Below are 22520 nucleotides of genomic sequence, written 5' to 3'. Positions count from 1 at the left end.
ACCCCCAAATATTCTTTAAGGTATTTTAGGTTTTACCTACTGTAAGACCGTATAAGAGCACTGACTTCACCGCTATATGAATATTTTGCTTCCCAGGTGGGGGTGTAAAGCAATCACCACAGCAAAAACTATTGTTGCAGCTTGCATGCTTTACTATTTTAAAAATTCAGTCATGCCCAAGAAGAGGTTGGCCCATAGATGGTCCCCCCATTCATTCAAGAGGAGGATGCCCTGTCTCTTCTGCTCCTTACAGAAGGCAATACAAAAGCTGAACTAAATTGCTGGAGCAGAAAAACCATCAATCTGTCTCTGCTTCCACCTTGGCTGCAACTGTTTCGGCCATCAGGGCAAAAATTGCCTCAGCTGCCCTGATGGACCATCTCTCTGCTGTTTCTTACAGTCTCTGTTAATGCCCAGCACAATCTTGCTGTCCACAGGAACATAACACTCTTCTGCCTCGAGTGGCTTTATGTCCTTTTCTGATTCTCAACTACAACTCATTCATTCTCCCAGTCTTACCAATACCTGCAATCCGATTACCCTCACAAGGAGAGTGAGGGGATGGAAAAATTGGAAAGCAGCTATTCCAAAGAAAATATTAAGATTTTACTAGAGATTTTAATCCTGAGATGGAACTAAAAGACAAGCAGCAGGGCAGCTGAAGGCCTGACACTAGTTACACTCAAAACTTAGATTTCCTAGGTCGATCTTCTTGCCTGATTTCCTATGTCACAAGGGTGCTGTTAAAATTAAATTTAAATTAGGAAAGCATCACCACAACTTTAATGCAATGGAGAACTCAGTCAGCTTCATCATATTTTGAGACTTGGTACAGCTATTTAAAGCCTTCAGTCTTTTCCCTCTCTCACACCGTCACCCAAGTATAAGTAGGCATAAATACTTTCATCAGAAGCCAAAGCCCCACAAAATATGATAGCATTCTCAAATTAAGAATTACCCCATCAAAAACAAAACTAGGCAATTCTTGTTGATAAACAACTTACAAGGAAGTCAAGGAGGACACCAACGATAAATACTTGCATACATCACCTAATTTAGCTTCTTTAAAAAGGTTACTAAGACATACAGAAAATAATGTGCAAATATAATACTACGATAATCAGTTTGATCAGAAACTTCTGCTTAAATGACCTTTTGTGTTATACCACAGTACTGATATAGTTGCTTTAAAACGATGTTATTACACCTGTGTACATTTTAGCAATCTTTCAAAACCATCTGAAACAGCTAAACAATGCTTTAATGAAATATGTTGCACTTTCTCCACCATTTATAGACCACTTCTCAGAGCAGCTACAGTTGTTCAGAATATAAAATAACACACAAACTTTCTAGAAGTTGTCCACTTGAAAAGTGCAAACACCTGACAAAATCACAACAGTCGTCATGTAAATTAGCACCTTAAAATGTCAGTGAAGATATTCAAACTGCATATAAAACTTTTGAGACAGTTACCCTGGCAGGTTTCTTTGAAGAACAATCACTACTGCCCTGAAACTTTGCTGTTGTCTCCAAAAAACTCTGACAAAGTTCTTAGACCATACAGAAGTACTTATCTTTTTTTAATCAATTCACCTATTGTAAAAAGATACTTTCAATTTTAGAATTCATTTTTAATGTTTAGGGTCTTTTTTACCCCTGTGTGCAACTCTCTGTATGATCCTAGGCATCAAAAGAAAAAAGAAAGACACCAAGACCCCTCTCCTGATTTCTCTCAAACAGACAGACACGGGAATTAGCTCACTGACCAAAACGTATTGCTCAGATAGCCACAGAAGAAAAAGCATTAAATATTAGCAGCACACCTGCCCCGGGAAGGGCCTCCCCTCTTAGCACAGAGCATTTACTACTGCCTTTACAATTCTCAGTACCTGTTCAAGATTCTCTATGTTCCAGCAAATCCAGCAGCTCCAGAGAGAAAGATGAGAAATCAGCCATTTATACTGATACAGAGAAAGTACAAAACACATCTACTAACGTGCTGTGATAACGTTACACTCACTTTTGACTCTAAAAAAGTCCCTGGAGGAATTAAGCCCTAATTTCTGCCTTGATTCACAGAAACACAGAGGCAAAGAAATCTAACAGGAATCCACATCATTAATCGTACAGCCTTTTTAATCCAATTACTTCATATTTTCTCTTAAACAAACGAACTGCCAAAACTTGGCCTGGACCCAGTTCTCAAAACAGCTCAATTTAATCTTACCTGATCTATATTTTCAGTTGTGAAATCATGAATCAAATTGGAGGGAGCAGAGAGAGTCAAACACCATATCTACACCAAGCTATAGTCTGCATGCCTCTCTCTCCTTTTCTCTCCCAGCTCCCATCACACAGAGTCCAGGTTAATAAAGAACACTGCATATTGAATATTGAAGTTATGTGTACAACTCTGCAATATATTTTCCTGGTAATGTCAATCAGCCCCTCAGACACAGAACATATGTATTAAATGCATGGTGGTAAACATTACACTTTCCACAAATGCCTTGGAAGTCCAATTGCATGTTGCTGAAATTTGCAAATTGACAGAAGAAACAAGAAAACCCCTCTGAATTCCAGAGTGTACAGTAATATTTTGATAGTTTTAGTTTATTTATAGTACTTGACAATACATGTTCTCTTCTTCATATGAAGTCAGTATTTAGACCTCTGCTGTTAAGCCTCAGAGGGAAAAATAACTATAAATTTATTTCATTCAAATAAATTTACAGATTGGCAAGATTCTACTTATAATGACTAAATTGCACTATTAATTTAACTTAGTTTGAAGCACTTTGTTTTGTGGAGAAAGCATAGCCTTTAACTTTGAACGCGGTGTGCGAGTCTGCACAGGTGTGCAATAATCTCTTAACCTGTTCACATGAAATGGTATCCTTTTTTGTTTAGTACATTAAATACTTCTAAAAAGGTACTCTATGGAAGTCTGGTCTTTCATGTACAACTACAGAAGAGTGCAGGCAGAAACCGCAGAAGTTTCACTATGCACAAACTCACCAATAACCTTAATCCACTGATTTACAGATGCCTGTCAGATCTGTCTCCATTCCCGGCACAATTCCCTTGGACAGCAGAACCAAAGTTAACATCTTGTCAGACAGCACGTTACCAGCTCTCAAAATCAACCCATTCTTCATAAACCACAAAGCCCTCAGCCACTAGCAACCTGTTCTTTTTGAAATCCTCAAACACAAAACCATCCTCTACTACTTTCTCAATACCCTAGATTAGCCAGTCCTCTGTAGATAATTTTGCCTTCATATAAAAAGGCAAGATAGATTCAACCCCTAAAGTGTAGGTACTGTACATACATTTGCCTACATACTGTACACACATATAAGGTATAATTCCTAAAACAAAACCAGACATAGAACCCACTGCAATGCACATATCCAATATAAGCAGCAGCACTGGAACACAATGGAAACGAACCAAACAAGACTGCATGACCAAGAGGAAATATTAGAATCTGACAGATAAAACATATGTAGCATCATAAACACAGGTGCACAGTGCCCTCCAAGGGCAGCAAAGCTGAAAGTCAAATAATAAAATTAAGTGGTATACAAGAGTGTGTGCACAGAAGGGATTTCAATCCTCTTTGTTCTTAGCCATGATACAATTTCACAGCCGCTCTCAAGATTCATCATTCCAATGTTTGGCATGCAAGAGCACAGAATGCAGTTCATTTGGGAATTACTGAGCCAGGATGTGCCAAACAAAATCTACCACAGCATCAGCCAGCTCCTGCCACAGCATCCGAGTAGCCTGGCCATCAAAACATTTCTGATTGCTAAAATAAAAACAGAAGTAGCTTCAGAAAGGTTAATTCCTGTAATATTAACTGATCGACCCACAGCAAAGAAGCTGCTCCTGTGCAGTTTTTGTCTGAGTAGGCCAGGTAGAGGACTTTGCCTGCAAGAGCATCTACTTTCACATACTTCAAATTCACCAAGTGTAGAAATGTATTATTTTTATGGTTTGCAAGCCAGACCATACACAGCTGCAGAGGATCTCTAAATTAGTTAATACACCATTTCAAAAGGAAGAGTTATTTCTCCAGGGATCGTGTGCCAAACAAAGCAAGGAGGGAATGCTGAACCACTGGTAGTTTATACGACAAAAGATATTTTTCAACTACACACAGCACTAATTATGAAGGTGCTTCCTATCCTGCGTCTTGAAACTTCTCACAGAAAACACTCGCATTTAGAGAAACAACACAAGGAGGGGGGGAGAAAAAAGAAGTTTTAAAACCACTTTTGTAAGCTGATAATTTTCATTAAACGTGATCTGTATTTTTTATTTCTACAAGGAAGTAAAACCAGGCATTTGTGTCATTCTTGATCAAATGAGTTAGTCTGCCTATTGAGAAAAAAGGTCAAACTGAAATTAAGCTTTTTAATTACAAACTTTAAGACCAGAAAATTTATGCCAGAATATGGCTATGTTCAGGAAGGACTATTCCAAGCATGAAAATAACAAAACCAACACTGATATTAAACAGTGACACATTATCCTTAGATAATATACTAGATTTAAAAGCAAAAGTACTTCAAGCATTATTGGAGTTGGAAGTATTGAAAAATTACGTTTGCAAAAAATTACAAGTACCATAAAAAACAAATGTAAGTAAGACAAATGCCAGACTTACATGGTATGTAGATGAAATATATTAATTATAATATGAAACTATTGAGTTCAAAACTGCCTTTGAGCCATACATTTTATGCAGACTTCTTCCAAGCCAACAAATTTTAATTCCACATTGCAAAGTTTTGAAAACTATTAATATTCCATACATTATAATGCAGAGCACTTCTCCCCACCATCTCTACCAAGACATATTTATTAAGTGATGACAGTTAACTTTCACAAGACTCTCAGGGAGATCTGGTCCTTATTCTGTGAATTTACAAAAACCGGGCTGAAAGTGCCAGGAAACACAACTGTATTTTATTATTATCTAAATAATGAATTTGTGATGGCATTTTTCTCTGAAGCAATGGTAAGTCTTGCAGGCAAATTCCTCTTTCAGTAAGTGTTTGAAAATTATTTTTGTTTAAATAACAGCTGGTCTTGCCTATGTGGACTTAAATGAGCCATGTGGAGAAAAACTTGTTTCAGTTTGGGTAAGAAAGATTAAAAAACATTAATTCTAGTTAATATCCATTTTGGTCCCTCTACACAGATGGGAGAAATAACATTAAATTACCATGCTTACATACAGTCAATACCAGACACCCAATAAAGCTCAAATTCAAAGCCTTGCTCATAATGCAACTGATGCACACAGTTCCAGCAGAACAGCTCAGCTGCTAGTTAGCTTGAAACAAAGGAGATTTACATTCATTTCTCCACTTTGCCAGAGACTTCCTGCGTGACCCTGGACAACTCACTTGGTTTTTGTGTGCTGTAACTCCCCACCCTAAAAGTGGGGAAAAACATTTCTTTCATAACCTCAACAAGCAGATTTACTATAAGGAGATCCTTAAATACATAGATCAAATACATGACACAAAGCTTTGAAAACTTTATCACAGGGACAGAAAGCAAGCTTTTTCACAATACAAGTGTCTTCAACAAAGATAGGACTGCCTACATATCAAGATGGAACCATATTCTGACATCTGTGGACAGTCACAGACACATACTTCCTTGACTCAAAGCAAAGACATGACATACTGCTCTGTCACCAACAGAAGATCAAAAGTAAAAAGTCTCTAGGTACCTTCATTGAGTCCTAAAACAAGAGAGTTATAACTTTTTGATATAATACGAAGTAGGAGAAGAAATCACCAGGTACACTCTTAAAAGATTTAAAATACTTTAGGTCCAAACAGTCATTCTCCAATTTATATTAATCACTAACCACCTTTTGAACTTGAAAGCCACATTTAACTTTCATAACTCAGTATTAATATCAGAAGTCAAACCAACTTGCAGAAATTAAAGACCTCTAGAGCAGCAGACTACTGAAGGTGATGAAGAGGACTTAAATCCATTCAGAAGTAGCTGCCACACATATATTACACTAGGACACTTATGAGGACAGCATTGCTCTCATCAGGAACCCATGATTTCATGACATGTATTAAACATATCCTTTTAGAAAATGTCTTCAAGTCAAAAAATCTATTTTTTGAATGCAGGCCAAACAGAGGTTGTGTTTCCATGCACATATTCTGCACCTCTGCACGAGTAACTGCACTAGCCTACACAAAATCAAAATCGCAGCCTGGGGAGGGAGACAGGAGGGGCAAACGGACTTCGAGAGACAAAGCAGTAAAAGAGTAACAAGCACAGGTAAGCTTTTGGGGGACATAGACAAGCTATGGAAAACCAGAAGCAAGGAAAGTACTGAGGAGAGAGGAAGTTCTGGGATAAACTTCCCCTCATATTACCCACATATGTCTAAAACCCACACAGCTGCTCAATCACAGGGTGTTGAGTGTGTTTGGGGTTTGGGTTTTTTGGTTTTTGTTTTTTAAACAGATGATCTGTGGGTTACACACATGAAAATACAGCCACTGCAAGCTACAAAAATAAAAATGTAACATTTGGTTTCAAGCTCTTTTTTTAAAAAATCAAATGGTTGTCATTATTTGTAATTGCATCTTACATGTGGTATTTTATAAGAAGAAAAAAATCCCAGCTCTTACTAAAAATCATTCACAACCTAAAGCTTTGTCTTTCAATATGCAGAGCTGCTCTGGGATGTGCTAAATATCTTGAACTCTCATTTCTGCAATAAGACTGAAAGAAGAACAGCATTTCGCAGTGAGGCCAAAAATTAAAGCACAGGCAGCCATAAACTGCTATCAAACACTGGGCATGGAACAGGGGAAAATACAAAGATGGTGGTGAGGTGCGTAAGAACAGATGTCCAGAAAAAAAGATTATGACATTTCCAACATAACACAGGATACAGTTTCAGATGCACATTTTCAAATGTGACTTCTGATGCTGTGGCACCCCTGAAGTTGACAACAGAACAAGTAGTACTTGGCATTGTATATAACTCCCTGAATATGTAAGTTTTGAGATTAAACTTGCAGGAGAGAGTGAGATCTAAAAGGAGAAGACTGGCCTCCCCTCCAGTGACACCTGAAAAACATCTGTAGAGGCACAAAGACAGCAGAAATATGAGGGGCTGGAGGTCAGAGGAAAGGTGAGAATAGGCAAAGTCATAAAGGCAGGAAATTGAAACTAAGTTCTCAAACTATGTATTTAATACCTCCCTCACAGCATGCCAATAATGTTCATACGAAGGAAAAAACATAAAGGAAAGCAGTGTCACTGTTAGCAGGCTTCCCAAGAGCAAATTTTGGCAACCTTAAACATCACGCAGCAACCAGAGCCTCTCACTTGCTTAATATCCTAACAGTCATAAACTGACTGTTTCTTTATCCACAAGAGGTGAACTTTCCCGATAACTGTGACAGCTGAAACTCATCTCACTGTTGTGGCAATCAGCACCTGCTCACCCTTTTACAAACCCGCTGCTAGAAGCAAACTCCCAGTGCTTGACTGCACAACTGGAGCCTTGTGAGCCATAAGCAAAGGTGCTCTCTGCCACTCTCAGCACTGTCACACATACACACAACAAACCCCTTCACTCACGGTTTCCTACCTATCAACGTATTAAGGGACAGTAACAACTACATCGGTTTCATATATTATTTGCAAGAGTTGCCAGCCTCCATCCACTGGAAGGTCAGAGGAATGCAGAATACTTGTAATTCCACTACGGGTGAAGATCAATCATCACTACTTGTGCTAGGATCCAGTTTTTACCATTAGAAATATTTATAAAGGCTGAAACAACACAAACTTACTATGCGGACCCTGAAGTGCATTATCCTCAAAGGTCTATGTAATTAAAAAAGAAAAATCAAAACTATACTCTATTTTGACAGGTAGCCTGCTAGCTCATCTTTACCTGTGAATGAATCCAATTGAAAAAAGGACAAATTAGGGTTCTAATATCATTTACACAAACCTTCAGATGAAACGTGCAATCTAACATACTCATTCACTATCACAACTGTTGGATAGATTTGCAAAGTTCACTGCAGTCCCGGCACCTTGATCATCCAGACTCACGTTATCTATACAGCAAGGCACAGTGCCTTTCTGAGCTGTGCTTCTGTGTTTCTTTCCCATGAAAATCAGGTTACGGTGGGAGGAGGAAGGAAAAGCATGTGGACTTCATCCTGACACAGAGCCAGGACAAAGACAAGACAGACGCCTCCAGCCCAAGAACTGGAAATTCTTGAATTATTGAGATAAGTCATTACTGTCCCTAAAACAACATTGTCGCAGCTAAAGATTTCCGAGCTCACTGGTTATCTTCCAAACAGCACAAAAATCTTAGTATCAGACTAGACATCACACATCACATCCAGTCCCTCCTTTCATTAATAATGATCCTTGGGACTGGTACCGAAAGCGTGGCTCTGGACCTGTCAGGCTAATTCTTGTGCTAATGCCTCTCTGCACACAAACAGTGGCAAAAAGCTTCAATAAAAAGGTTCACATACATTTGTGGGCAGCAATTCAATACTAAAAAGACCAATTTGAACAGTTATTTATAAACATAATTTTCTCTGATTTCTGCTATTACCAACATCAAGAGGCATCAAACCTCAGCTACAGCAAGAAGATGGGAACAGAGTTGTGCTTTGGCAACTACAGCGAACACAGACCAGACCAAAAACCTCTTTCCTCTTGAATGAACGAGCACAACCAAAGATGTTACGGTACTACTGTCTCCTCTCCAAATGCAAAGAGGCTCAGGGACACCATGCAATGCCTCAAATCAACCTGCTAGATGTTTTAAAAAAAATAGTACAAGTTTCTAAAACACACTTAAAAACAGGCTGCTCTATAAAGGGCAACAGAATATCCCTGCTTTTTATTTCATCAGCTAACATGTGTGCTCCTGTGGGGCACCCACTGAGTGACGAATTCACGCTTCTCTTCCACTGTGAGCTGCTGCTCACAACAGAACACTCTGAGCTAAAAACCTCATAGCATTTTACTATTCTCTGCTTCCTTGGCAGGACTCTTATTTATATAAGATTAGCGCAGTCAGGCATTAGATTTATAAACAAAAAAAAACAAACAAGGAGAAAGTTTTCACACTTCTTTACAGACCAGTTTCCGAAACATACACGCGCAAGCAGTGTAACTTGACTGAAATGCAATTGTTAAAAAAAAACAAAACAACTTCCAAAACAAACAGAACACTGATCAAAACACATACAATCTTTGGAGGTGTCCCCACGTGGAAACTATTTAATGTCATCCAAGCATTCACAAAATTACTGCAGGCCACCTAAACAGCCATTCCTCTGCTCCATCGAAAGCCTCTGAAGGCAGTTAGAACACACAGGCATACTTCAGCCCCTCACCTTCCCCCACCCTCCTCAGGGAAGGACTCGACACCAACCTGCAGTTGGGAGGTGGATCTAAGGTGATGTCAGCCAATTCCTTCTGAATCCTGTGGCAATAAAAGCAAGAAGGTACAAAAGTAAGTCACTGTGTGGGATAGCAGCTAACACATAGACCTTACAGACATACTGTCACTGAGTTTGCAACAGTACATAAGACAGAGGCACTCTCAGATGAAGCCTCACACCAGTCCAAACCCACTAAGCAGGACAGGTGTCCTGCAGAGAAGCACTCAGGCATCATGCACTGAACACAGAGAGGTGCACTGCTGCATGCTCCCATAAAGATGCCAGCCACACAGTGGAAAAGTCTGTCTGCTTTGCTCTGACAACCAGCCTATAAATGAGGGGAAACCTCTGCAAATGTGATGCACCAAGTGCTAGGAGAAAACTGCAGTCTGAAAAGGAATTTTGTCTTACAGGATTGAGAGAAACAGTCATTGCCAAATTGGCTCCCCCTCTCCATCACCATCCCCTTCTCATCACCATCCTGAGAAAAAAAAAACATCGGCCCTGAGGGAGTCAATAACTGCGCCATTCCCAAGGACACTTAAAGGAAGGTGAATATCTATTTCCGAGGCTCCTGCACATTCCTGCCACCTTCAATTCTCCCCTCTCTTCACCCTCAAGAGCCACACATCCCCAGGTCTCCTCCCTCAGCACTCCAGATGCTCCCTTTCTCCATCATGTTCAGCCAACACCCTGTACTCCCTGCCCAGACTATTCTGGGCTTATGCTGCTTTTGCCACAAAACGCCCAACCAGCTATCATCCCCTTCCCTGGAGTCCCATTACTGTCACTCAGGCTTCCTTTCCAGATTTCCCCACCCAGCACTCAGTCTGCCTCCCTTCTCCTTTAAACTCAGACAGCATCTTCTGCCTCTCTTCCACTTGTCACACAAGAACCACAGCCTTTCCACATTAGGCAGTTTAAAATCTTCTTAAAAGAGTGAAGGGCACAACACGTAAACACCATTTGCCAATATCTATGTCAGTTTGCCATGGAAACCTGCTGAGTGGAGTTCTGGAATAACCAAACTGCCTAAATTCTACAAAGCCACAGAGAACTTAGTTGCAACAGCAGGGGCTTTGCATAAAACCCTAGTCACTTTTGACACCTTCTGATACAACCTCTCTGCTGCCGGGCAAAGCTGTTCAGTGAGATAGTTTATTATTCTTACTGAAGTACGGCAAGTTTACTTGAAAACTTCCATTTGTCAGCTTAGCTCCCTGAAGCAGGATGGTGCTGAATTCAGGTGAAACACAGAACAAATAAAAAAGGGTAACAATTTATTTAAAAAAAAAAAAAAAAAGCCTGAGTAGGTCCAAGTGAAGAAAACTGATTGACATTGCTGTTCTGGAATTACTATTCTATGCAGGCATCTCTCCCTACGCATTATCCTGGAACAAAAATTATTTAATTCTCAAAAAAACCCCAACCCACTCTGTGCTGTGAGCAAAGACTATTTTAGAGCAGAATGTCCACAAGTGGACTGGCTGTAGATTATTTATTCTAGTCAGCATCCAACCATATACAGAAAATTCAATGTAAGTGTTGAGCAGACAAAAATAACAGTAACATATTTGTTGGAAAAGATCTGGGGCTATACTACACCACTTGCACTAGAGTGCCCTCCCCCAATGCAAGCAATCTCAAAACTTCACAAACATTAATTAATCCCCAAATCAGTCCTGTAAAGTAAAAAAGCCAGTCTAGATAATTCCAACCTACAGAGAGGGAAACTGATGTTGAAATGCAATGACTTACTTGGGACCACATAGCTTCCAGTAGCAGAGAAAGAATTAAGGTCTACATGTCAATCCTACACCATCCCGATAACAGATGCCAATAAGGAAAAAGGAAGGACAGCAGAAATAACTGAGGGTCAGAATAACAACCCAGAGGAAGAAAAGACAGGGAAATATTTGGGATGGAAGAGAGGAATAAACAGGAAGAGAGATCAGTGAGCAGTGAAGTTGGGCAGAAAGTCACTGCACTGAGACACTGAAAAATGCGAGACAATAGCAGATTCATGTGGAAAGGTTGAGCACAAGGGCTAGAGATGAGGAATGAAAGCAGCAAGGGAGCAGTGGGGGTACAGAGCAAAATAAAATGAGGAAGGAGGAAAGATGCAGTGAATCAGTGAGAATATTGACTGCAGTCTCACCTCTTGGCACTGGTAGATAGCAGCTTAGAGTTTTTACTCATGCTGACTTTGCTTTCCTTCTTCTTAGGCGTGCTTGTCTCTTTCTCTGTCTGTTGGTTGGAGGATGAAGATGAGGAGGAGCTGGTGCTGGCCCTCGAATCGTCATCCGACATAGCGACCCCCCCACCACACACCCCAACCTGGAGAGGAGACACCATGGGGCGTGGGGAACAAACAGTGAACACAAACACACACAGAGAAAGGCTGCTGACAATCTCGCTCTGTGTTTGGGTCATGCTCCTTTTAAAGGATCCTCATGTCTCCCTTTCCTCTTCAGGCCCTACAGCCGTAGCAGGAGAAGCAGTAGCCTTGCGTGCACTAGGAGCACCGAGGAGCAGGGGGAAAAGGATTTTTTAAAGCTTCCTCTCAGAAAGCAAGTGCGAAATGAGAGGAGACTGGAACGAGGACGACTGCAAGGATCAGGGAAGCTCAAAGCAATTCCTTCTAATCTCCCCCAAACTGCACACACAAGAGGAGCCATCACCACCCACCACTATCCAGCCTAGGGGTGTAGAAGATAAAAATGGAACAGCTCCGGTCCCTTGGGTTCCCGGGAGGCACGTGGGGGAGGCAGGAAGGGATGGGGCTGGCGAGGTGACCATCACCAGCTCTAAAATGGAAGTGGGGCATCACTGGCAACACAGGGAAGACCCTGGAGAATCTGTGACCTGTGGTGGGGAAACCCCTGCCTGCTGGATAACCCCTGCCTGTGGGATCGAGTGTTGTAAGCGGTGGGGGGAGGGAGCAGGAAGAGGGCAAACGAAGGGGAACGGCTAAGCAGGGAGTGGGGTGCACTGATGGGACCCACCGAGGCCCACTGCACTGAGGGGCATGTGCCAGCAAAGGGGCAAGGGAACAGTGGGTCTGTGCTGGGGGGGTAAGTGGCAGGGAGGAGGGCCAGGGCCTAAGAGGGGCGAGAGCAGAGGGCCCGGGGAAGCCGGTGGCAAGGAGGGGGGCAGCGGGGTGCCAGGGGGAGACAGCACGGCTCATGTGGGCACCCCGGGGACACGGGGGGAGGAGGGCGAGCACGGCGGGCTGTCCGCGCCCGAAAGGGGCGAGAAGCCGTCGGGAGGGATGGGGGGGCTGGCAGGGCACCCCTGGAGAGTTCGAGGGGGTTGGGGGGGGGCGAGGAGGGCAGCCGCGGGCCCGGGAAGCCAGCACACGGCCGCCTCCCCCCTGGGGACACGGGGCCCCGGGGAGCTCCCCGGCCCCCGCCGGGCGAGAGCCGGGGGGGCCCGGCCGAGCTGCCCCAGCCGCGGGCCCGCAGGGCCGGGGGCACAGCGATACCTGACAGCCTCGGGCGCGACCCCCCTGCCCCGCCGGCTGCCGCCCCATCGCCGGGCCGCGGCCGGCCCTGCCCCTCGCCCCTGCCCCCGGGGAGGGCGGCGGGGGGTGCCCCGTCCCCCTACCTCTCCCTTTGTGTCTGGCTGCTCCTCCTCGGTGCGGCTGGGCCTGGCCACTCGTGTCTCTCTCGCTGGGAGAGAAGCGGAAGTGCTGCAACAGCAACTATTAAACAGGCAATGGCTTCCCTGGCTGCCTCCCCCACCGCCGAGCGGGGCTGGGGGGCGGCGGGGCCGGGGCGCCACCCGGCGCGGAGCGGGGGCCGGCGGGGGGCGGGCAGCGGAGCCCCCGCTCCGGGGATAGAAGGGGGATCCCGGCGGCCACGGTCCCCCCTTCCCTCCCCCGCCCCCGGGGAAGGGAGAAAGGGGCGCGCGGAGGGGGACGTGAGTTTTTAATTGAGACCTTCTGAAAAGTAACCTGCAGGGGTGTCGTGGGGGTGGGACAGGCGCCCTCCCCGGCTCCGGTGCTGCTTCCGTGCGGGAGCTCCGCGAGGACGCGGTGGAAGCAGGTGGCTGGGAGGGGGCAGTTCCCGGGGCTGCTTTTTTAAAGCTGAGAGGGGGCTATTAGGCTCGGCGGGGGGGCTGTTTGCTTTCCTCCTATTCTTACAGCTGTGTCTAACCCAAAGCTACTCCCCTGCCTCACCTGCTTTGTCCGTCTGGCAGCAGCAGCAACTTCTCACCTGTCTCAGTTGGAAAGCAATAAGGGGGGAAAACAGAAGAGCCCATCCCAAAGCCCCCTCGCCCCCACCAATCCAGGCAAAAGGAATCCCCGGCAGCTTTCCTGTCTCTCACCTGTTTCAGCCCCAAAGCAGCAGCTGTGTCCTCCCTTCCCTCTCTCGACTCAGCTCTGAACCAGCAGCAGGAGCAGCCGCTTCCCACTCGCCCTCGCCCGGAGTTCAGGATTCCATTGTCCCCCACACTGCATTTGGTGACATCACTGACACACAAAGAAGGGGCACTTCGTGATGTCATCAACGCATGCTGGGAGAGAAAACAAAATCCTGGGCTTGGCAGCGACAGCACGAACACACACTCCCACACACGCACCCCCACACTCTTCAATTTTCCAAAGGTAAAATTATTAGGGATTTTTTTCCCCCTCGAGTCTCCTGATGAGGATCCCGTCTGCGGGAAAAGGCGTGTTGTATTCGCTAGCGTGTTTGTATTCGCGAGGCGATTTACTCATCTCCCCGAAACCTCTGCTGTCCATCTCTCCCTCCCTGTCCACCCAACGGAGAAAAGTGATTTGGCTGGAGCCACCCACCACCCCCAGCCCAGGCGTGGGCGAGGGGAGCAGCCCCGGTGGGCAGCCGCGGCTCTTCCTGGAGGTGCCGGACCCACTCGTGAATGGACAATGGGGACCGGCATTCCCACCGACCTCACCCGGGGCACATTTGGCTTGATGCCTCCAGTTTCCACAGCCTATCGAGGTATCACTTATCGAGTTACTTGGTGTATTCAGTGGCCGAAAATACACTGCACTGTCACCACCACGCAATAATGGATCGGAGTCCTCCCACGGGAGGACCTCGAGGTGATCCGCAGGCACACACGACTCGCTGCTGGCTCGACAGGGCGCTGTTGCGACATGACGCCTGGGGAGTCCCCAGGGGTCAATTACAAAACCGAAGCCGCCGGAGCGGCGGGGGACGGAGGCGGGGGGACACCCCGAGGCTGGACATCTCCGCCTCACAGCCACGGGGGGCGGGGAGGGGGGGCAGCCGAGGCTGGCTTCTCCTGAAGCCCGGGCTTCCCATCTGACGCTGCCGGGTTCTGCCCGTTCCCGGGATGCCAAGATGGCCCCAGCGGGCGGCGGCTTGCGGCGGGCCCGGGTCCGGCCATGGGAAGCCTTCCCCATTCCCCGCGGCGAGCGGCCCTCGGGCTCCCGTGGGACCCGGCCCCCTGCCCGCCGGTGGGACCGGTGCTGTGAAGCCGACCCCCGGGAGGAACCTGCCCCTGAGCGAGGCTGGAGGCTTGAGTGGGGATGAAACCTTAAAGGCTGGGTTGGGTAATGGGTGCCTGTGGCTTCTTTTGGGGTCAGCTGTCAGCAGGGCTGCCTGGGGATGCTGTGCCCCTGCTCCATGGGACAGCAGCTTCACACTTTGTGACTCAACACAAGGATCTGGTCGTGGCACTGGTCTTTCACCATTTATATCCCCTAATCCTTGAGTCAGAGGTATCCCTAGAAGGGACATCCATGCAGGAACAGTCTTTCCCCTTGTTACCCTCTCCTCTGCAGCACTGCATATGCTGCTTCTCTCTCCTTATCCTCTCTCTTTCTTTCGTTTTCTGCACATATCTCAGCAGCACCTCATTTCCTCTTGATCCATCCCAAAACTGCCTACACTCCCCAAACTTGCCGCCCAACCTCCTGGTTGAGCCATGCAGTGTGTTAGACACATACACCCCAGTGACACTCTGAGCATCACCCTGACAACAGAAGGAATTCCACTGGAGTGTCAACCTTACATGGTCTTTGAGTGGGGAGTTTTGATTTTGGAGCTTTTTTTTTTTTTTTCTGCTAACCCACCTCTTCAGTCTTTATTACCTGTGGTACCATGTATGAGGCCTCAGTGAACTGTCCTGCAAAAGCAGTTTGCTAGCAGAGACAACCTGTCTAGTTTGACCTGTAGCAATGACACTTAGGAAGCCGTAGTCGTTCTTCCCTCTAGTAACTGGAGCTTTGACATCTCCACCACTGACCATGGCCTTCAAGACACGTAAAACTTCATGAAAAATGGCATTTAGATAAGGTGGGCGATCTGATGGCTTCGTGCCCCTCCTAGACAAAAGGGGGTCAGAATTCAGCTCCTGTAGACTTAACAGCAACCAGCTGCTCTGTCGGCATTCTCCTAATTGACCCAGGGGGCTGTGGAGGATGGGGCTGGCGGTATGGTGGTATGTGTCAGGTGACAGATGCAGAAGATGAGAGGACACAAAACAAGGTGACCAGGCTTCACAAATTTTACTGCTTATGGAACAACTCTTTTAAAACAGAAAATCTTCTCTTTCGCCGCAAACAAACCTCCAGCCCTTTCCTGTCATCACAGGAAACATGCACCAAAGTCAAGTCAGACAATTGTTATTAATAACGAAAGCCCTCCACTTCTGTAATAAGGGGCAGGGAAAATGTAAAGAGTGCTATAAAATCACACAGGCAATTTTCCTATATTATGTTAATAACCTTGGTAGGGGGTTATCTGTAAACTAACCTTTTCTGCAGCACACAGTCCTTGGTAACCCTGTTCAAAGTAATAATAAGATAACCAGCAGCAGCAGTTATTTACTTTGAAGCCTACCCAAAAATGCTTTTGCTGAAAGCACCTACTAATGTCATCGCTTGAGCAGCTGTTACAGTGGCAACTCCCATATTATGACTCACCTTCTAGGTCATGGCTAGGATCAGCAATGGGCTGTTCTCCTGTGCTAGCCATGCCATACCCACAGCCGTGGAGAGAGGGGGGGCCAAGAAGCCGACTTCTGTGCCTGGAAATGTTTTTGTAGCTTGCCTTGCTACCATGCTTGGCCTCTCAGCTTTGCATGGACATGGAAGAACTGCAAAAGAGTGTAAAACATGATCCTCTTTTCCAGCAAATAGGAGAACTAACTCCTGTTATCAGTCTCATCCCATCTTAGGAATTTGGACAAAACCTCACTGATCTGCTTGTATTTCTTTCCTGTGAAGTGTGTGCACTTTATTGGGTGAGCTTTCCTTCTTATCAGTGCTTCCTCTCACTGTGTCCTTACTTTTTTTTATTTTCTTGAACGAGTTGTGCAAAGGACTTGCAGAGCAAAACTGACCCAGATTATTCATTTTCCCTGTGCCTCAAGCCTTTTTAATCGATGGCACTAGCTCAGTGTAGCAACTGAATAGGATTAGTCACTTTTCCCTCTGGATCGAGTTTGGAGGAGGCTGCAAAGATAGATGGCTGAAATCAAGTTGCCTTTGGGGCTTTGAGCTTAATTCACAACAGAAGGTAGCCAATTCAAATCACTCTGAGCCTTCCACTAAGGGAAGGTGACTAGGATTAGTCCCTTTGTACCATCTCAGTTCCAAATACATTTTCAGCATTATTTCTGGCTGGTCTGTTTGGGCCTGAGCCAAAGCCCCTTATATTTCCAGCAATTCCAGTGAGTTTTGCATCAGACCTTTTGTGGGGAGCAGAAAGAAATGATCATATTTTTGTCTCTCCTAATGTCAGCTTGCTGGTAATGTCACACTTGCAAGTGACAGCAGCAAATCCAGAAACATGCTGATACCTTACACAGCCCTGGGATGACACATTTTGTCCTTTTTGTGTGCCCCTGTGATACAAGGTGAGGTGGCAAGGAAAAGCTACAATAAACTCAGGATTTACAACACAGCTTTTGAGTAAAGCTAGACAGAAACTCTGAATTGGGCCAAAAGAGGAAGGAACTTCATTCAAATGAGACAAAATGTAACAGAGAAACCAAAAGTGGCTTATATATGTGACATAAGGTAGTGAATTTACAGTCTCACCCTTTGGTTTCCCGCTCACAACTATCTTGCCATAACTTAATAATGCTGTCCAACTTCCCTTGCTGTAATTTTTTCACAGAATACAGCTCTTAGTCCTTAGAGTTTTATCTTTTTCAATTCCTTGCAGAAGAATGAAAGGGTCCACAAGCAGAAAAAGAATTGTTTCCTCTCCTTTTATTCCAGTACCAAAGAGGACTCAGTTGTGAAGGAAAAGTTTAGATCTCATTGTCAGACCCTTGCTGCTTGCTACTTGGTTTTGGTTCTGTTAGAGACTAGTCCTGGGACCTGTCTGAAGGCCTTGCTGTGAGACTGTCGTGTGGGCAGAAAGACTTGAGACCTGTTTCATGTTTTGACCTTATTAAAGTCCTGGCTGAACTCCCATAGATATGAAGAGCAGCTGGCAATTAATTCCAAATGCTTAAGCAGAGAAGTATAGCAGCATATAACTATACATATCTTCTGCCTCTACTGTGCTTCTTTTACGCCTCTGCTGGTATATGATCTGGTTCGTTTTTGGTAATTGAAAAACTGGAGATGCTTAGATCAATTAAATTTTGCAGCCTCATAAGAAGTTTCAACAGGTATATTTCCAGGGGGTTCTGCCTTGCTTCCAGGTGATGAGACTGAGTCTTAAAATTGCTTTATCTTGAAGATACAATGATTCATTTCTTTCTCGGTTTGCCCAGTCTGTAGCTAGTACTTAGCGACCAGGACTGAGAGCTGTGTGGTTCTTCCCCTGTCTATGTCTCTATATCATTGATTCCATATTTCTGATCTTCATTTTCCATCCTGTAAAAAAAGAGAATGATGTTCATCTGGAGTTAGACTGAAAGTGTAAATAGAGGTGCACATTCAGACTTCATCCCTAGCCACTCATTAGTCTTTTTTGTTGTTTCCTTTTTGTGCCTGATGGACTTCCTTTTCTGCAGAACAATGCTTCTCCTCTGTGCTTCCTTTGGGCTTTGCAGTAGCTGGCTCTGCTTTTCTTCATAGAATCATAGAATGGTTTGGGTTGGAAGGAACCTTAAAAATCACCTACTTTGAACTCCCCTGCCATGGGCCGGGACACTTTTCACTACACCAGGTTTCTCAAAGCCCCATCTAGGATCTCTGGATTGCTGTATTCCTTGACTTTTTCTCTTCTGGCAGTGCATGCTCCCCTAGTTCAGATGTTTTCCTTGTTTCTGCCTATTTTTCAATTTACAGGAACTGCTGCTTTATTGATCATCATCAGCTTTCCATTTCTACATACGACTTTTCCTTGGCAGCAGTACTCAGGTTCTGAAGAAACTCAGAAAGTGGAATACTAGATTAATACTAGATTAAGTAGTAGGTGGACTATCATCAAACAGTAGTACCATAGGAAAGATCCCAAGGTGATGACATTCCTGCTGGCAAGACCTGTGGGAGAGATGTCCAACATGACCCACACAAACAGACTCCTGTAAGCGGTGGGTCAAACTGCAGCAAATGCAGTACTTTTGCCACTCTTCTTCTGCTAGCTTGCAGGAAAGTCCAACTTGACATTTAAACTTGTGTTTGCTTTTTATTTGTCAACACTAAATGACCAGTGGCAATGTCTACTGCTGGACAAAATCTGTAGATGAAGCTTTCCACCACAGTAGTAAATGGTTAGGTTACGACATGCCTATGCTGGCATAACACCAGGTATAGCCCTGTAAAAGCCAGTCTGAAAGACTGGTTTGCCAGCACAAAGTGCACCTCCTGATGTTGCATTTTTTCTGTACTGCTGTATTGCCTGCACAGCTATCCCAAGAGATCTTTTTCTGGTGTAAACTTGTCCTAGTTAGGACAGCTGAGACCAGTTCATCATGGTATGGGTGTAACCCAAAACTGTGTATTCTATAGCCTTCCATGCCATTTCCCAGAAACTGTTGTCAGTAGACTATTTGCACCCTCTGCCCATAGAGCCTGACTCCTCAGGCTATAAACTAGGTGTTAAGAGGCCTGTGAGATAGGAGGATGCTCTTGTCCTCACACCCTTTGTGGAACTGAGTACTGAGCATTCCTGCCTGAACTGGAGGATATATAATCTTGGAGTCTTGGAACATTTTCAACCACTCGGGGGATCCAGAGGAAGACTGCAGCTCATCACTCTCAACCAGACTTAGACCACCACCCTCAACTGGACTGCAATCACCACTTTTGACCAGACTGCAACAGCTCTCCCACCAGCAGATTTTTCCCTTCTCCCTTTACTTTGGACTCAAGCAGGGCCCAAGGAACACCACTTTGTTCATGCCCCAGGGTACTGGGTTATACATTTGGGTTTTGTGGGTTAGGACCAATTGTTTGTTTGTATGATTGTACTTACTGTATTATTTTAATAAATTGTTATTCTGATTTATAATCTCTCCTTTGAGTTGAGTTGATTTCCCCTGCTGGTTAACTCTTAAACCAGCACAAAGCTTAACCTCAGAGTGTCTCTGTCTTGGAACAGAATAGTCAGAGAGGAGAACTGATGGGGATTGGCTTATTAATAGTGTACACTTACAGTTTATGCCTCTGCTTTTTTAGTGTTCTTTCATAATTTCAGATGAAAAAGGACAGTGTTTATTATATGGTCACCAGAATGTTACAGATTGCCCATAGACTCTGAATATGTTCTCTGAAAAATCACTCATTGTAAACATGAAGGTTTGCAATAAGACATATAAAATGTCGGTCAATTGTACTGGATGTGATATTTAAGAACTCAGTAATAAGTGGACAAAACAATTTTCCTAGTATTTGAAATAAAAGGGTTTCTCACCTTGTAAATAATATTTACACCTACAGTCCTTTCTTTCTGCACTTTCAAATATTTCTCAGTGTCATAGTATGGGTCACTCTGGCCTAGATGGGTTAGTACAAGAAATTCTGCTTTGCTTGCTCATATGCTGAATTGGTAATATTCTAGTTTATTCTTTCTATTAAAAATGAGAGTTTTCCCATCTGCTCCAATTCTGTGGATTTGTATATCCATGTGAGGAAAAAGTCCACGTCCTAACTTCTCAGAAAATGTATTTAGTGAGGATTTCAATTGAGTCTTTCAACCTCTGCCTCCTCATCTAACAAAGGTTCTTCTCAACAGAGAAAGATCAGGAGAGGTGTTCAGGGCTCAGTAATTTCACTCTGTGGCTTGACTGCAGTTCAAGACTTCAATGGTCTTCAACTGCAATTTTTCTCCCTAGGCCTCCTTATTATTAGAGCCCTTCAAAAGGAAGCAATAGAATCACTCAGACTTTTACAGATCCCTGATGCTGCATTCTTGAGAAACCAGTGTATTGCAATTCTTTTCTTCTCTTTTTGTCTGACCAGTACATGGAAGCAAAGAATAGAACATGCATCTGATTGTTAACCATTACTTAACACCTGAATCATATATTTTTTCATCTTTATTGAGTGATAAAGCATTCTTCATTTCCCACATAAAGTCCATAATTAAAACAAAAAGTTGTATGCTATTAAAAACTCCAGCATTAGAGAGCCCTTCATTTCAAGGCTTCTTAAACTTTGTCTCTTTTTTTTCTTCCTGATATAGGCCATGGTAACTCTCAGATTATGCCAAAGGTTATAGAAGTGTTCACAGCATGGACTAAATCTTCACACATAACACTTTTTCATTATCCTTTCTCACGTTCATGTTCACAAAAGTTCCATGTGGCATCTTCTGCAATTGCTGACACGGAAGTATAAGCTTAGGAAACCTAAACATTTCTGAATAACCTTGTATTGTTCTGTTCTGTTCCCATGCAATCATAAAAGGTGTCTTTGAAATATGTCTTCTTGCTAAGCTAAAGAACGACATGTCTGTGGCCTGAAGGACAGCTAGATATTTCAGGTTTTATCCCTATAGATATGTTTCACCCTTCACATCAATACAATCATACAGATAGAGTTAGGCAAGAATAACACTATCTGTGAACTCCCGTTCCAGCATAAAAATACTGTCTCTAGTTCATCTAATACCCTTTCCAGAGCAATATAAGTCAAAACTGGAAAAAGGCTCACTTCTAGACTGTTCACACAAGGTATTATACTAGTGTAATTATATAACATTATATAATATAATAACCTCTTTTGTTGCATAGACATGCTTCAGGAAACTTTAGCCATGGCGTAATGAAGTTTCTTTGCCAATCTTTTAATTTAACATTTCTGTTGAGTTAGAACAGGAACAAGAGGAGCTTCTTTTGATACTCTGTTTGGGATTTCTCTCAAAGAATTTACTGCACCTTTTTTACTCCTTTGACTTTTACTTTGCTTTTCCTCTCTGCATAGCCTGAAGCACTACCTTTCTCCATATTTGTGGGACCATGATTCTCTGATTGTTTTTTACCTTTTCCACTTTTTCTTCTGTATACAATTCCTTCTTTCTGGCTTCTCTTAACTCTCTGCAAGTGATTCACGGAATTTTGGCCAGTGTGTCCAGTCAGCCAAGTTTTTTTTTCCCCATCTTCTCCAATCATACAAAATGGTCAATTAATTCCTTTCCCCCCTTCCTCCCATAGCAAATGCTGCTACGTGAGATCCTTCTTCATATTCCTGCTTCTCCCGGGCTTACAGGCTGCTCCATGAAGTGCCTTGCAACTGTTCATGGAAGCAGCTTTCTCTCAGCGGATCAGTAACACAGCAAATGCTCTACAGCCTCACAGGTCCACAGGGGCCTGTAGTTTGAGAACCACTACCTATTGCATTAGTCGGTGTGATAAAAATAGGAGCCCTCTGGACATGAACTTTTCATTCTTACAGCATAACTGGGCTTTAGGCGTTACCACTGTATGAACAGGACGTAATAACATAACTGCAGAAGTCAATAAATATTTTTATAGAAACAGTTTTAGTAAGATGTCTCCCAGCCTAGAGACATGTGCATAGTAAGAATCCAGTGGTGTGTATGCTTAAAGCAAAGCAGAAAATCATTCTTCCTATACAGTATTCAATGTTTAAGGCGTGACTGAAACTGCACAGCTCTGTGGCACTTTGGGTGG

At 44.0% G+C, this 22520-nt stretch overlaps 1 protein-coding gene across 6 annotated transcripts in view; it reads right to left on the bottom strand.

The window, feature by feature from the left end:
- Positions 1-14012, bottom strand: part of LOC108503471 (ubiquitin-conjugating enzyme E2 E1) — a 45575-nt gene extending 31563 nt beyond the window's left edge. Inside the window, exons 1-3 of one of the 6 annotated variants that reach the window (XM_017827419.1) lie at positions 13818-14012; positions 11647-11735; positions 9479-9529 (exon numbers count right to left, since the gene is read on the bottom strand). In XM_017827419.1, coding sequence (XP_017682908.1) covers positions 9479-9529; positions 11647-11735; positions 13818-13997 — 320 coding nt within the window. In that variant the 5' untranslated portion in view covers positions 13998-14012. Of the gene's footprint in view, positions 1-9478; positions 9530-11646; positions 11826-12972; positions 13021-13094; positions 13273-13817 lie in introns of those variants that run through there. The other 5 variants (XM_017827417.1, XM_017827423.1, XM_017827420.1 and 2 more) reach the window with 5 other exon arrangements.
- Positions 14013-22520: the final 8508 nt, after the last annotated feature.

The sequence above is a fragment of the Lepidothrix coronata genome, unplaced genomic scaffold (genome assembly GCF_001604755.1).
Source record: "Lepidothrix coronata isolate B3197 unplaced genomic scaffold, Lepidothrix_coronata-1.0 Scaffold139, whole genome shotgun sequence".
NCBI classification, from domain to species: Eukaryota; Metazoa; Chordata; class Aves; order Passeriformes; family Pipridae; genus Lepidothrix; species Lepidothrix coronata.
This window is presented reverse-complemented; position numbering and strand designations above follow the sequence as displayed.